Below are 17,243 nucleotides of genomic sequence, written 5' to 3'. Positions count from 1 at the left end.
TTTTGAATAGCCAGACAAAAGGAAATAACCATTAAAACATGTGTATCCAAACACACATGAACATACACAGGCAGGCAGGCAGACAGACATACATACACACAAGAATGCCAGCTTACAAATGGAGGAGTGACAGAACTAAAAAATCCTAAGTTTGCAAGTTCTAATGAAACATTGGTTCTAGACAATTGGATATTCACATAGTACCTAATACCTAAGTATTACTTTACAGGGTATATGCCAGTCTCAAGAATGAAAACTATAAACTGGGCGTGCTGGCACATGCCTCCCAACACTTGGGAGGCAGAGGCCAGTGAATTCTCTGTGAGTTCAAAGCCAGCCTGGTCTACAAAGTGAGTTCCAGGACAACCAGGACTGTAACACAGAGAAATCCTGTCTCCAAAAAAAAAAAAAAAAATTAAAAATTAAAAAAAAAAGGACAAAATTATAAACTTTTGAAATTGAGATAGCACCAACATATGTAGTATTCCAAGTATGAACTTTTGGGGTTTTGTTTGTTTGCTTGTTTTCTCAAGAAAGAATCTCACTTATAGCCCTGGAACTTGCTGGATAGACCAGGCAGGCTATCCTCAAACTCACAAAGAGCCACCTGTCTCTCTGTGTGGATATTAAAGGAAAAATCCAACACACCCAGCTCCAAGTATGAACTTTCATGACAATTATAGTGAAACAACATGAAATCATGTGGAAACAGGCAATTTGCAGCATTATTTGAGCAGTTAAGAAATTAAAAGTAAGCAAACTATTCACAGTATTTTGAGAGTTTAAAAAAGACAAGGATAGAAAAACTTAAATGATACCATGAAAAAAAATATTTTACATGAATATCAGTCTCTCAAAAAGCAGTGATGTCACATGAAAGCAAGTAGACAAATCTAATATAGGACAATTTTATCAGTTTCTATAAGAAAACTAACAAAATCAAAAGGAACTGTTCTAGATTAAGAGTGATTTAAAAGGCATGACAGAGTCAAATGCCATATGGATTTTGTTTAGAATCAATTCTAAGTAAATCCATTAAATATACAATGTTTTGATCAAACAAAGTTGGCAAATTATTTATGTGCTTGGAATTAGATGCCATCATGTAGTTAATGAATAATCATTAATTTTATTATGTATAGCAAGACTATGGTTATGTGAGAAAAGCATAGGGGGAAATGATATATCTGGAGTGTGCTATAAAAGTCCTTGTTTGGTTAGTTACTGGCATTATAAAATAGAGGAATTTTTTTAAAAACCACATGTACTTTGGTAGACAGGTTATGCAGGAAATTGAAATTAATTCTTTAAGGGTGATATTTTGTCTGTTTAAAACATGATCGCCGGGCGTTGGTGGTGCACGCCTGTAATCCCAGCACTCGGGAGGCAGAGGCAGGTGGATCTCTGTGAGTTCGAGGCCAGCCTGGGCTACCAAGTGAGTTCCAGGAAAGGCGCAAAGCCACACAGTGAAACCCTGTCTCAAACAATAACAACAACAACAACAAAAAAAAAACCCTCAAAAAACAAAAACATGATCTAAAGCAAATACAGCAAAAATACTAACATATAACTGTATATCACAGATATCTGGGCATCTTAAATTTTCCTCTACAGTCCAGTGTTGCATTTTTAAAATATGACCATGGCTAGGGATGTAGTTCAGTTGGAAGAGTGATTGCCTAGAATGCACAAGGCTCTGGGTTTGAGTCTCCCAATATCTCCTAAAACCAGATGTGGTTGTGCATGCCTGTAATCCCAGCACTCTGGTAGAAGCAGAAAGATTAGAAGTTCAAGGTTATTTATGGTTATAAAATGAGTTCATATCTAGCCCAGGAAACATGATGCTCAGCCTTAAAAAAAAATCACAAATCTTTTGAACACTTGTCTCTATCTCCAGGATTCTGCCAGGATTACCCCCCACCCCACATGTCCCAACCCATAGGCCCTCCCCTCGCCACACCAACCTTTCCACCTAGCCAGATCTTATACATCCTTCTCCAGGGTCTAGCCCAGTAAGTCTGCCTGACTTTCCCCTCTATGTGCCTGCCCTCCCCAACCAACCAGATCTAGCCTGGGTCCCACAACCAGCTCTCCAACTTAGTCTGGCCACCCCTGCCTGTATTGCTACTAATCTCTAGACTTCCACCAAGACCTACCCTTCCTTTCCCTGACTCACAGGCCCCTCCCATACCACATCCAACCTCTCAGATGTACCTTCACACTCTAGGCTTGGGGCCAGGATACATCCTGTACACGAGTGAAGTCTTCTCTGTCTAACTGACTTCATTCTATTTAAGCCATTTACAACCTCTAGGTACAACTAGCCTACATATCCTCTCTTCTACCCCAATCTGGTCTGCTGGGGTCCAGATGGTCTGCAGTTGTTTTCTCAGCACAAACCTTGACCCAGATGTGGCCCCCTGACTGCAGAAAACTGCATAGGAGGAATGTCCTCTGGGGTAAAGCAAGGCCACAAGGGAAGGAAAGTTTGGAAGGAAGAACTCAGATAAAAGGGCCAAAGATACTGTTCATATAAGTTCTGCTTGCAATGCTAACTCCAGTAGCAAGCTAAACAATATATGAAAGTGGTGGGAAAAATAAAATTGTTCATTCTTAAAGTGAATCCAGAGTCTATGTCTCTGTCTACAATTACCCTATTTTCCAGGTCCCTGTGATGCCTATGGCTGTGCTGGCCAAGGCACTAGTCTGTTCATATCAGACACAGAACAAAAGAAAAGAAGTCCACATGCTCAAATAAAAAAATACAAACAACATGAAAGATCATGCCCAGATATCCCTTCAAAATGTACCAGTCCTCTAAAACTGTTTGCCATTGAGATTACCTAGATGAATCCCAGAATACAATTTAAAAGAACAACCATAAACTTCATCAAAGAATTGCAGGAATTTAAAGAAGATACAAAGAAACAGATTAATGAAATTAAGCAGAATAAACTCCTGAGTGATCCCCAAGAAAACACAAATATAAAGCTGATGGAAACTGCAAAGACAACCCAGGACTTAAGAAAGGAATTCAACCAAGAGACAGAAACATTGATTAGGACTCAAGTTGAAATGAAGAAGGAACTGGAAAACACAATAGCCTAACTAGAGAATCTAAAGGAAAGCCTTACAAGCAGAAAGAATTAAGTAGAAGATATACCAAAGAAGCAAGGAATGTAGAAAAGTTTTTGTTTTGTTTTGTTTTGTTTTGTTTTTTGGTGGAAAAAGTCTTTAAAAACACAAGAAAGGAACATACAGGAATTGTGGAACACTATGAAAAGACCAAGCCTTCAAAGATGAAGGAGAAGGGGTTGGGAATTTAGCTCAGTGGTAGAGCGCTTGCCTAGCAAGTGCAAGGTCCTGGGTTCGGTCCTCAGCTAAAAAAAAAAAAAGAAGAAGAAAAGAAAAAGATGAAGGAGAAGAATAGAAAGTCAACGGCATAGACCAGATCATGAAACTTCCCCTAAACTAAGGGAAAAACAAACAAACAAACCATATAGAACACAAAATAGATAGGACCAGAAAAAAACTCCTCATGACATATCATAATTAAAATACTAAGTATATAGCACAAAGAAAGAATATTGAAAGCTGCAAAAACAACCAAAAACCACAAGTCACAAATAAAGGGTAACATCTGATTTCTCAATGGAAACTTTGAAAGCCAGACGAGCTGGGAGCAATGCATTCCAAGATGTAAAAGATCATGATGAGCAAACTAGACTAATATAGCCAGGAAAACTATTTCCCATGGTTTAAGAAGCAAATTTCCCATGATATAAACAGCCTAAAATTATATTCAACAAACCAAACCTAAAGAAAAGATAGGAAGTAATATTTTGGGCTGAGGAGAGGAATGAGTATAACCAAGAGACTGTGGGAAGAAAACTACAAAATACCAGTAGGAATACAAATACAAAAAAATACAACACGATGACCATAATTACCACACATATTTTAATAATAACTTTAAATATTAATGACCTCAATTCTCCAATCAAATGACAGGCTGACTGCATGGATCAAGAAACAAAGTCTATTTGTTGTCTACAAGAAACACATCTTAGCTTTAAAGATAGGAACCACCTTAGAGTAGAAGGATGGGTAAAAGTACCCCAAATCAAAGGGGCTGAAAAGCAAGCAGGCATTGATATCCTATTATCTAAAAAAATAGACTTTAAAATAACAACTCATTACTGAATGATGAATGAGTCAAAGAAGAAATCAAGAAAAAAATGAAACATTTTCTTGAACCAAATGAAAAAAAAACACAAAATAACAAAACCTCTGTGACACACTGAAAGCAGTCCCAGAAGGGAAATTTTAACTCTACATATGTGCACTCAAAAAGTGTATAAATATACACATCTAGTTTAAATGAAATTTTCCCGTCTGGGATGACAATGCTCCTTTCAAGAGCCAAAGATTATCTATCAAAAACCCCAACAACAGTCATGAGAAGCCCTCTTTTGAGTTGTTGGTCAGGACTGTCCAAGGGAATCCTAAAACATTACAGGCTATTGCTATTGCCTTTGATTGCCCCCAACCCAGAGGTGGAAGGCAAGTCCTTATTGCTGAAACCAGACACCATGCACCTCAGACACATGGTCCAAAGGCCCCTGAGCTGGGACTGATGTGAAAGCCTCTTCTGAGGACTAGCTTTCTTTCTTTCTTTCTTTTCTTTTTTTTTTTTTTTTTTTTTTTTTTTTTTTTTTTTTTTTTTTTTTTTTTTTTTTTTTTGCTAGAGCTGAGGACCGAACCCAGGGCCTCTAGCAAGTACTCTACCACTGAGCTAAATCCCCAACTCCAGGACTAGCTTTCATAATGCCAGAAGGTGCCAAAAGAGGGAACCAGGCGGCAGTCCTACCCAGCTATGATGCCTGTGAACCATAGCAACAACCAGCATGGCACAATAACCCTAAGGGTGCAGTAGTGGCAGACATACCTTGGTGGTAACCAACAGCTCTCTAATTGGACTTTAAACCCATTCAAAAAGAGGTAAATCATGTCTGATACTGGAAATCTAGCCAACTACCCATGGTTAGTAAAGTCAAGAATCTTGGAGAACCTAAAACCACTTTACTGATTTACAATCCCTAACTACATTCTATATATTTGTTCTTATACTTACAGATAAGTGTAGTCCATCAGGAAAACTTCTCTTTGCAACAGATGTAGACCACTGGAGAAACCACAACCAATTAAAATACAGAGTTGTGGAGCCCAGTCCCAAGGGTTATATCTACAAAACATCCTGCTCCTATGGTTCAGGGCTCATTGTAGAAGAGGGGATGGAAAGATTGTAAGAGCCTGAGGATCAGGGAGTTTGCTGGGAGACTGTATTTTCTAGGAGTGTCAGAAGTGATACCTATAAAATCTCATCAGCACGACTCCATAAAATGAGCTGAACAAGTACAAGACTAGAAATGCCAAAGTGGATAGGGAAAGCCCAGGCAGCCTCGATCCTATATGAAACACTATAGGGAACTAAAGGAATGCTGAAAGTGGGAGAAATAGTCTTCCCTGGGGACAAACACACCAATTAGTTATCCAATGCCAAATTGTTAGTTCTGAAACATACATAAAAGTAACAGTATACTACTGACTTAGCAGGTTATATTTATGTATTTAGGAATATATGTTATGTAACAACAATTAATGAAAAAAAGGCCATGAATTTAAAAGAGAGCAAAGAGGAGTATATGGGAGGAAAGGGAAGGGGGAACTTATGCAATCATACTAAAATCTCAAAAAAATGAATTAGTAACAAAAAAAGACTCTATATCTCCCCAATTGATTCTGAGCTGACTCATTTGTAAACTGTAATATAATGTGTGACTTCTAAGGTAAAGTTAGGAAAGGCAAGTTCTTAGTGGATTCCTTGAACACCCATCCTTGGAAACTTACGTTGCTAATTAACGACTCTAACTACTCTGAGATCACATAGCAATGAGGGAGCTAATCAGATGGGGAAACCACATGAATCCTATCACAGCAGGCATTGGGCTTGGGAAACTTCTAAAGATTCAAACTCAGGTTAGCTTCAGCCTTCAAAGTTCTTCTGCCTGAGGCTCCAGAAATCATGAACTAGAGTCAAACTGTTCCCATTGTGCCCTTCCCAATTCTTGAACTACAGGACATATAAACATAATATGGTAGTTGTTTTAAACTAGAATAAAAAAGTCCCTCATCGACCGTATCTGGATTTTGGAGATTTTTTAAAGTGAGTGATAAAAGACATTTTTGGGCCGGGTGGTGGTGGTGCATACCTTTAATCCCAGCACTTGGGAGGCAGATGCAGGAGGATCTCTATGAGTTCAAGGCCAGCCTGGGCTACAGAGTGAGTTCCAGGACAGGCCCCAAAGCTACAGAGAAACCCTGTCGAAAAACAAAAAAACAAACAAACAAACAAAAAAAGACATTTTTGGAAGGCAGTTGGAAATTTTTTGGTTATAGAATGAGTATTACAATGTCTTGTAGAATTATTAACTGACTAATATTGATATAAACAGTGTTATCATAGAGGGAGGCATTCTTAGGAAATACTCAAATACTAATGGGGCAAAACGTTGATAGTTATATATTATTTTGAAGTGCTTCAGAAAAACTACAGAAAACTAGATAAATATGGATAGGTGGATGAAACAACTTTGACAAAATGTTAGTATTACAGAATTTAGGTATTAATTAATGGGTATTTATGTATGTAAGTTATTTTTCTTATCCTTGTGACCAAATATCTAACAAGAGGTAATTTAAGGGAGAAAAAGTTTATTTTGGCTTGGTTTTAAGTTCTTATTGGTTACAGTTCATATTAACAAACTGTTGTCAAAGGAATAGGGAAACAGGTAGTCTCATACATTGCTCTGTGGGAGTATAAACAATCTTTGAGATGTATTTTTGGGTGAGAACCTGGTGTATTCCACACAGGCAGATCTCTATGAGTTGCAAGCCAGCCAAGACTACATAGTGAGACACTGTCAAAAAACAACAAACAAGCAAAATGTATTAAGTGATAAAAGCAGAACACAGTATATAAAGCAATCTTCCAATAGAATAAAAAAGTCAAAGAAAATATATAAATGGTACTCATATGTAAATAATTGATCTCTGAAAACATAAGGAACTGTTACCAGTGATTTATTCCATATGGAGAAGTAGAAGACTAGAGAATAGGGTCGGAGAAAGATCTTTCAATGTTTATCCTTATACATGTTGACCACTCTATGATTTCATGGAGATTCAGTCTAAATAAATTACTTCAAATGTTATTACTAATTATAAAACTTTGGCAATGGCATAAATGCCCCACATTAAAGGAGAAGTTAGGTATATTCAGAGAGATTTTTTAGCTATTAATGTATTTATAAACAAGTACAAAGGAAAATGCTTGTAATATATTAATGCAAAAGTTACAATTTCATAGTTTGCATTTTTTTTTGTTGGTTTTTCGAGACAGGGTTTCTCTGTGTAGCTTTGCACCTTTCCTGGAACTCGCTCTATAGCCCAGGCTGGCCTTGAACTCACAGAGATCCACCTGCCTCTGCCTCCCGAGTCCTGGGATTACAGGCGTGCGCCACCACTGCCCAGCTAACATTTGGCCTTTTTTTTCTTTTTCTTTTTGAGCTGAGGACCAAACCCAGGGCCTTGCGCTTGCTAGGCAAGCACTCTACCACTGAGCAAAATCCCCAACCCCCATAGTTTGTATTTTTTACAACAATTCTTAGTAAATGCAGAGTACTAATCACAAAACAAGGTATATATTTCTTTGATAATACAATTGAGAAAGAACTGTTAATGGAAAGATGGGGGGGAAATGGTAGGAAGTACATCAGATATTGATGAAAGGAGAAACAGAAATTAGGTCTATAAATAGAGAAATGGTGGTAAAAAGTCTTTGAGACAAGGTCTCACTAGGTAGACCAGAATGTCTTCAACCTCACTATGCAACCCAGGCTGACCATAAGTCTTCAATACTTTATTTTCTGAGACAAAGTCTTACTACATAGACTTGGTTGGCTTGAAATCTACTAGACAGATCAGGCTGGCCTCAAACTCACAGAGATGTGCCTGCCTCTACCTCCCAATGCTGAGATTAAAGGTATATGCCAAGCAAAAATAATTTTTTGACATTTACTTTGTGAGGGGGTCAGAGAACAGCTTGCGGAAGTCAGTTCACTCCTTCTACCGTGTGGGCTCCAGGGATTGAACTCAGGTTGTCAAACTTGGAGGTAGGCGTTTTTACATGCTGAGCCACCTTGAAAGGCCAAACTTACAGTCCTTTGATCCTCCTGTCTCTACTTGTCTTGGGCTAGGGCTGCAGGCTGTGGTACTATGACTCTTGAGTTTTAGAAGTCTACCAGGAAAATAAAAGCTATGATGTTGCCTTTAAGGGGTTGAAAGTAGAGAAAGCAGAGAGAGAACATGGCTGCTGCTCAACCTAATAGCCTCCATATTATTTTATTTGCTACACATAACTGCCTTTGACTAAAAAGTTAAAAAAAGGCAGGGCGGTGGTGGTGCACACCTTTAATCCCAGCACTCAGGAGGCAGGGGCAGGCGGAACTCTGTGAATTCGAGGCCAGCCTGGGCTACCAAGTGAGTTCCAAGAAAGGCGCAAAGCTACACAAAGAAACCCTGTCTCGACTCCCCCCACAAAAAAAAGTATAAAGTTTTATTATACACAGTATTATTTCAAACCCCTCTCCTCCAGTACTGGGGGATTAAACTCAGTCTCACATGATAGGCAAGCACTCTACTACTGAGCAATAGTCTCAGCCCCTACAGTGTTAATTCAACCAGAAAAAGAAAAAAATGAATAGAAAAACAAAACACTAGAAGGAAATGTTAAAATGTTAACAATGGCTGCTTCTGAATGGTAACATCCTGTATGACTATTTCTTCATAATTTCCTTTACTTTTAGCATTTTTCATATTTTTCTAGTATACCAGTTAAATTTTTTTTATCTTCATAGAAGAAACTAAAGGTAGCATCTATAAGGAAGAAATAGAGAAAATATGCCTGATTTTTTAAAAGATTTATTTATTTATTATGTACACAGAAGAGGGCGCCAGATCTCATTATAGATGGTTGTGAGCCACCATGTGGGTGCTGGGAATTGAACTCAGGATCTCTGGAAGAGCAGTCAGTGCTCTTAACCGCTGAGCATCTCTCCAGCCCCACCTGATTTTTATATATTGCTGATTCACTCATTAAAACACATTCCAAGAATTACAGAGGCGCTCTCTCTCTCTCTCTCTCTCTCTCTCTCTCTCTCTCTCTCTCTCTCTCTCAATAAAGCTCTAAAAAGGTAAAAAAAAAAAAAGAATTACAGAGATCATAAGCTTAGCCATGCAAATTGTAGTCACTGGGACAATAGCAAACATGACACAGTAGAGGCTTGAAAAGTGTATATATATTGAGGTTTAGTCTTTCTTGCTGATGGAAATTCTATTGCTACTCTGTGAGGATAAATCAATGTATGGAAAAAGGACCTAGCTATTTTTTATGCTATGTAGTCCAAAACTGAGCTAGCTGAGATTGCAGGAATAATTTAACCAACCTACAGAAATGGTATATATTCTTTTAGGCCATTAAGGTTTGGGTAGTTTGTTAACCAGCAAAAGCACCATGGGCTGGGGAAGATAATTCAGCGGCTAAAGCATTTGCCACATAAGCTTGAGAACTGGAATTTGGATCCCCAAACCCATGTAAAACTGGATGTGGTAAAGGTGTCTACAACCCCAGAAAGCCTACCATGAGATGGGAGGTAGAAACAGGAGAATCCCTGAAAGCAGGGTGTATTGCAGCAGTGAACAAGAAATCTTACCTCAAACAAGGTGGGAGACAAGGGCCCACACTTGAGGATGTTCTCTCATGTCCACATAAACACAACTGCATATACATATGAATAATCACACAGGAGTGAACATGAACACTCAAACACTACACGTAGAAACGTCACACTTTTACATACTCAAATTTTAAAATGCTCCCAAATGCTCTTAGATGTAAACAGCCCAATCAGTGAGATGAAGAAAATTATTTTATCTCTCAAAATTCCATGTTGACCTCAATGACCTATTCTCTTCCTTCCCCTCCTCAGAGATGACTTCTCAGTAGTTGACAATCTTGAGATTCTTGCAGAGCCCAAGAGTCAGCATAATTTTCCTCCTTGGAAACAAAATTACCATGGGGGGCTGGGATGATGGTTACCAGAACGTTCTTAGAAGCCCTAGATGGCTTACTGAAATTTTCCTGGTTTCCTTCATCTCAAGCCATATGATATCAAAAGCAACAGCTATGATTTTCCTAGCTAGATTACATAAACTTTGTCACACAATCATTTTAGCTCTGGGACCTAACATGATACTAAATGTAACAGATGTTTGCTGACTAAGCAAATGGGTGTCTGAATAAGATCTTCTTGTATCACATATCTCTTACTTCAATTAATTTTTTTCACCTGACCACTCCTAGAGAGTTTAAGATATAGATAGTACATCACCTTTAGGACTCCATGGAGCATCATCTGAATTCTTTTTTTTCTTGGGTCGAGATTTCAAAGCAGGGTCATCATCATCAGATTCCAGGGATGGATAGACTGTAGGGAAAGGTGAGGCAAGAAAAATGAAATCTCATCCACAAAGGCAAAGACAGAATGATACATACTTTAGTCCTTCCTACTCCTCTTCAAGTATACTCATTTACTTACTCCACGCTCAACTGCAGAAGGTCCCAAAATAGCTTGCATTTTGTGCTTTGAAATGAAAGTCCTTCTCCTACATTCACCTCATTCTGATTTCTTTGGCCAACATCACTCAGGTGAGTTACTTGGCTCACCTTTTCAAACTTCAGCTCTAGATCTGGCCACGTAAGACACTTTCTCTTGCTCTTGTAATCTGATTCAGATTCCTCCTTCTCAGCTCTCCATAGCAACCTGTATTATGCTTGCACTGGAGATGTTCTATTGTACTTTGAAAATGATTATTATATCTGCTGCCTCTAATTTACAAATGAGGTGAGGGATGTATTTTTGACTTTATATTAAAGCAGCCCCATACAATGAAAAGTAGGTAGCTATTGCTTGTGAAATAATGGGAAAAATAAATAGTACATACTTAAAACACATCAAAACACTTAAGTTGAACTGGGACCAAGATTACTGGAACTACATGATCTAACTGATAAAATAGCCATATATATAACTATCTTACAGAAACAAATACAAGTATACAGAGTATCACAAAATCCATAGGCAAGACACTTAGGATTTACTGGGAATATGGTCTAGAAAGATCTTATTGATGAAGTAAAATTCTGATGCTACTCCCAAGCCTAGAAGAGAATTTTAAGAATACAACCTCATAGGAATGTTCCTCCTACTTCTTTCCAGAGGGCTTCTCTGAAGAAAAGTGAGTCTATTTTTCAAACTTTCCTCCTTCAGCAAAGAGGTAAAAAGTCTGCCTCCTGACTATTTTCTTTCAAGTAAGGAGGATTTAACTGTTCTTAGAAAGGACTGAGTACTAATAACACAGTTCTTTCAGAAAATGCCATCAATATTACTTTGCTAGATCTGAAAGTTTTCCTACTCCCAAGAAATAAGTGTTGCCCAGCAGAAAAACTTGGTGCCTTAGGGTCAGAAAACTACTTTGAAATATTGGATGACACAGTAGTGGCCTAAAAAGTTTCAGAATCTTAACCCATAAAATAGAAATAATAGATAATACTTAACCTTGCCTTTGCAAAGTTGTGTTCAAAAGTTATACTTAAGAGATGATAAGTGTGGGCCAATAAGATGGCTTAGCAGGTAAAAATTTTTGCTGTGCAAGCCTGGTGACTTAGGTTTGGTTCCCACTACCCACATAAAGGTGGAAAAAATGGGCTACATAAAGTTGTCCTCTGACTACCATACATGCTATGGCATGTGCACCCACCCACACATGATAATTTTTTTAATTTAGTAAGAAGAAACAGATAATGTGTAAAGTAACTTGCATGAGGAATTTCCGTTCTGAGCTTCACATTTTAGTCAACAGGTAATAAGGTATAGCTTATAAATCAAGTCTATGCATTCAAAGAAAATATATTTAAATATGCATATTATAAGGTTGAAGCCACTTCCTGATTTTAAAACATATTACTCAACAATAGTAATTTACTCAGTGTGTTACTGGCATAAAGGCAGGTATAAGAACCAATGAGAAGCAATATTCTTTTGTTTTTTGAGACAAGGTCTCACTCTGCTGCCAAGGCTGGCCTCAAATATCAAATGCCTCTGCCTCCTGAGTACTGGGATTATAGGTATAAACCACCATGGCCAGCTCTCACTAAGATTTTTGTGCCCTTTTTCTTTTTTATTAATACTTTTAGGGTTTGGGGATTTAGCTCAGTGGTAGAGTGCTTGCCTAGCAAGTGCAAAAGGCCCTGGGTTCGATCCTCAGCACCAAAAAAACACTTTTAGTTGGCATACAAAATAATGGATTATGGCATTTTTATGCATATATCACTGTATATTGCAATATGACTCCACCCTCCCTTAGCTGTTCTCCTCAATATCAATAAGCTCTAAAAGACTAAAATAATGCAAAGCATCTTCTCCAACTACAAAAAAAGCAAAAATTCAAAACCAGGTGGAAATTATACATACTCAAAAAGAATCAAAGAAATAATCACTTGTGTGATTTCAAAGACTTTGATAAGGGTTCAGTGAGATGGCTCAGTGGGTAAAGATGCCTACCACCAAGCCTGAAGACATGAGATCAACCCCTGGGATCCCATTGTGAAAGGAGAAAATTGACTCCCACAAGTTGTCCTCTGACCTCCACACATGTATAACACTCAAAAAAAAAAGGAATAAAAAACTTTTTAAAGCCTTTGATATGAATTGAAACAAAAATAGAACATATGAAAACTTTAAAGATGCAGCAAAAACAATGCACAGAGAGCAATTTAAGCCTGCAAATACCTACATTTAAAACAATGAAAGATCCTAAATCAATAGCCCACCTTCATACAAAAAGAATCATCAAGTCTCCTATCTGCCCTGCAACCATCTCCATACCCAAGGCCACAGTTTACAAAAGAGCTTTATCTGGTGACTACATCCCTAGAATCCCATCCATCCCTTTGCAGAGGCCTAGTTCCAGACCAGTGACGCTGATATAACCTGGTTGATCCTTCCCCTGTAAGCCCATCTGCCTCCTCCACTCTCATCTTTACAACCACAGGCCTAACTCAAAACTTCAGCTCCAATCCTGGCTTTGCCTGGCCAAGGTCCAATCTAGAAGCTCATACATACATCAGTTTTACTTAGCCTAGTTCTAGACACATAGTTCCTGCACTGGTCAAGTTTAAGGAAAGCTAAAATCTCACATTAAATACACAATCAGAGAAGTCCACAAGCCCAGGTCACATCAAAAAACAATAATATGGGGTTGGGGATTTAGCTCAGTGGTAGAGCACTTGCCTAGCAAGCGTGAGGCCCTGAGTTCGATCCTCAATTTAAAAAAAAAAACACAACAATATGAAAGACCAAAACAGTATGTGTCCCATCAAACCTACTAGTCCTATAGAAATGTTCTCTAATGAGAACTATCTAGATGAACCCCAGGGCATAGAATTAAAAGAACAATAATAACATCATTAAGGGATTCAAGAAGTTTAAATGACACAAACACCTCACTGAACTTCAAGAGGATAACAAAACACCCTTGAATAATGCTGAACAAAATATAAATACAAAACTGGTCGAAATGATAAAGCCAATTCAGGATTTAAAAACCAAATTGAGTAATGAGATAGAACTACTGGAGAGATCTCGAGCTGAAATGAAGATGGAACTGACTGACTCCTTGCTCCCTCAGCCACTCTTCCTAGCCCACCTCCATTCCTTTGTGACTCCCTGCCAACCCTCAGAACCACTAGAGACACCAAAGACACCACACTTGGCTGGGAACCAGGTAGACTACCAATAGACTACTCCTTCCCTCCTCCATTATGTTCTTTCTCCAGTGCTTAGCCCCCTCCTTCCAGTTCACTTACACTCCCCTCTTCAGACCTGTGGCCATCTGTGGCCAGACCAGTGTATCCTTAGTTCTGTCTCTGCCACCCTTTGTGAAGCCAGATCCCTAATTAAGAGACTACTTCCAGAGTCAGTCCCCATCCCCTGCCTGTAAAACTTAACTCCAAATGGATCTAGGACCTAAATCCCAAGTCACATTAAAGGAAAACTCAGAGTAACACCTGATTTCTCAATAGAAAAAGTGAAAGCCAGAAGAGCCTCGAGCAATGCACTTCAAGTTCCAAAAGACTACAACTGCCAACTTAGACTGCTGTACCCAGGAAACTATCTCCCATAGTTGAAGGAGAAAGAAAACCATTCCATGATACAAACTAAATCAATCTTTTGCTTGTATGTTATGGTTTCTGATTATATGTTTTTATGGGAATTGGTTTTTTTTGTGTGTATAAGTGTGTGTGTGTGTGTGTGTGTGTGTGTGTGTGTGTGTGTGTGTGTTTGTGTGTGTGTATTTCCTGTATTTTTTTCCTTTTTATCTATTCTTGTGTGTGTGTTTTTCTTTTGCTTGCTTGTTTATTTTCTAAAGAGATAGAAAGAAAGGGAATGAAGTTGGATGGGTGGGGAGGTAGAGAGGGTCTGGGAGGAGTTGGGGGAGGGGAATCAAGATCAGAACACTTCTCTAAAATAGACTACATCTTGGGACACACAACAAGTCTTTACAAATTCAGACAGACTCCATGTATCCTATCTTACTGTAAATAATAAAACAAAATCAAAGCAAACACATCTCTAGTAAGTATACAAATTCATGGAGATAAGGAGATAAAACAACTCATTACTGAATCATAAATGGGTCAAAGAAGAAATCAAGAAAGAAAAAATCCTGGTACTTAATGAAAACACAGCACAATTAAACCTCTGGAGGGAAATTTATGCCTCTAACTGCCTACATTTAAAAATCAGAAAGACGATGGGGCTGGAGAAATGGCTCAACTGTTATGAGTACCAGCTGCTCTTCCAGAGGTCCTGAGTTCAATTCCCAGCACCCACATGGTGGCTCACAACCATCTCTACTGGTAACTGCTGCCCTCTTCTGCTATAATGGTGTACATGCAGATAAAATAAATCAATTTTAAAAAAAAATCACTAAGACCCATTTCAGCACGGTGGAGTCAGAGGCAGGCAGATCCCCCTAAGTTCCAGGCCAGCCTTATCTCTATCGCAGGCTCTAGGCTGGCCAAAGCTACACAGTAAGACCCTGTCTCAAAAACAAACTTAAATCAGAAAGAGCACAAATATATGACTTAAAGATACAACTCAAGAATTTGGAAAACAAAAACAAAGCAAATTCAAATCTAGTATATGGCAAGAAATAACAACAACAAAAATCACAGCAGAAACTAGTAAAATAGAAACAAAGAAAACAATATAAAGAACCAACAAATCTGTTTCTATAAGACAAACAAAAATTGACACTCTTGGCCCAATTAAACCAAAGAAAGAAATAATGATCCAAATTAACAGAATCAGAAATGAACAGGGAACCATTTTTAACAATCACAAGGAAATTCAGAATACTATAATGGAATACTTTAAAAACTTGTAGTTCATTAACTTGAAAAAATCTAAAAGAAATGGACAAATTTCACACAAACCACCAAAGTTAAACCAAGAATTGGTCAACAACCTAAACAGAACTGTAACACAGGAAACTGAAACATTAATAAAAAATCATTCTAACTACAAAAGCCCAGGTCTACATATATTCAAAGCAGATTTCTAGCAGATTTGCATAGAACTACAGCCACTCCTTATTATTCAAAAAGTAGACATAGAAAGAACACCTCTAAGCTCCTTCTATGAAGCCAGTATTATTCTAATACAATGCCAATATCAGGTAAAGACACAATGAGAACAAAAAAGAAAATGACAGGTCAATATCTCTGATGAACATAGGTTCAAACATCATCAATAAGATATTACAAACCAATACAGGCATTGATCAAAAAGGTTATCCACCAAGACCAAGATGGTTTCATCACAGAGATGCAGGGATGGTTCAAAATAAACAAGTCAATAAATGTAATAAACTATGTAAATGGACTTAAAGACAAAAATCACATGATCACCTCGATATATGCATTAAAAACCTTTGATAAAATCCAGCATGTCTTCTTGATAAAAGCCCTAGACAGAGTAGAATTGGAAGAAATGTATTTCAAAGCAGTAAGGTTATATGTGACAAACATGTATCCAGCATCATTGCAAATGGAGAAAAATTTAAAGCATTCCATTAAAACAAGGAATGAGACAGGGCTGTCTACTATTTTCAATATAATGCTAGAAACACTAGCTGGAGCAATAATGCAAAAGTAGGAAATTAAAGGGATATAAATAGGGAAAGGAGTCACTTTGCTATTTGCAGATAAGATATTATACATGAGATTCCAAAAGTGGATTAAAAAACTTTTAGAAATGATTAACAATTTCATCAAAGTGACAGGATTAAAAATCAACTTACAAAAATCAGTGTCTATATACCACCAACAAACAAACAGAGAAAGAGATTATGGAAACATTCCCATTCACAACAGCCTCAAAAGAAATCTAGAACTCAAACCTAGGAGCTGAAAGACTTCTACAATGAAAACTTTAAATCTCTTAAGAGATTAAGAATGATACTAGAAAATGGAAAGACATTCCATGCTCATGGATTGATAGAACTAATGACCATCCTACCAAAACCTGTTTACAAATTCAATACAATTATAATCTAAACTCCTCTCATTCTTCACAAAATAGGAAACATTATCCTAAAATTCATGTGGAACCACAAACGACCCGATAGCCAAAACTAACATCAGTAAAAAGAACAAAGCTAGAGGGATTACCCTTCCAGATTTCAAAATTGTTAAAGAGCCATTGTAATAAAAACAGAATGGTACTAGCAAAAACAAACAAAAAACCCCAACCAGACATGTAGACCAGTGGAACGAAATAGAAAGAAGGCATAAACATGAGTACATGTAACAACAGCTGTTTAATATTTAACAAAAATGCCAAAAACATAAACTGGAGAAAAGATAGCATCTACAACAAATGATAGGGAAATCTGATGTCTACAGGTAGAAGAATTAAATTAAACCTGTATTTATCACTTTGCATAAAAATTAACTCAAAGACTGAAACGTGAAACCTGAAACACTGAAAGTGCTAGGG

At 37.7% G+C, this 17,243-nt stretch overlaps 1 protein-coding gene across 3 annotated transcripts in view; it reads right to left on the bottom strand.

Moving 5' to 3' along the window:
* Positions 1-17,243, bottom strand: part of Phf8 (PHD finger protein 8) — a 103,810-nt gene that overhangs the window by 10,298 nt on the left and 76,269 nt on the right. For all 3 annotated transcript variants that reach the window (XM_036174200.1, XM_036174203.1, XM_036174201.1), the window contains one exon: positions 10,512-10,607. In XM_036174200.1, the coding sequence (XP_036030093.1) occupies positions 10,512-10,607 (96 nt within the window). The remainder of the gene's footprint in view (positions 1-10,511; positions 10,608-17,243) is intronic.

The sequence above is a fragment of the Onychomys torridus genome, chromosome X (genome assembly GCF_903995425.1).
Source record: "Onychomys torridus chromosome X, mOncTor1.1, whole genome shotgun sequence".
Taxonomy (NCBI): Eukaryota; Metazoa; Chordata; class Mammalia; order Rodentia; family Cricetidae; genus Onychomys; species Onychomys torridus.
This window is presented reverse-complemented; position numbering and strand designations above follow the sequence as displayed.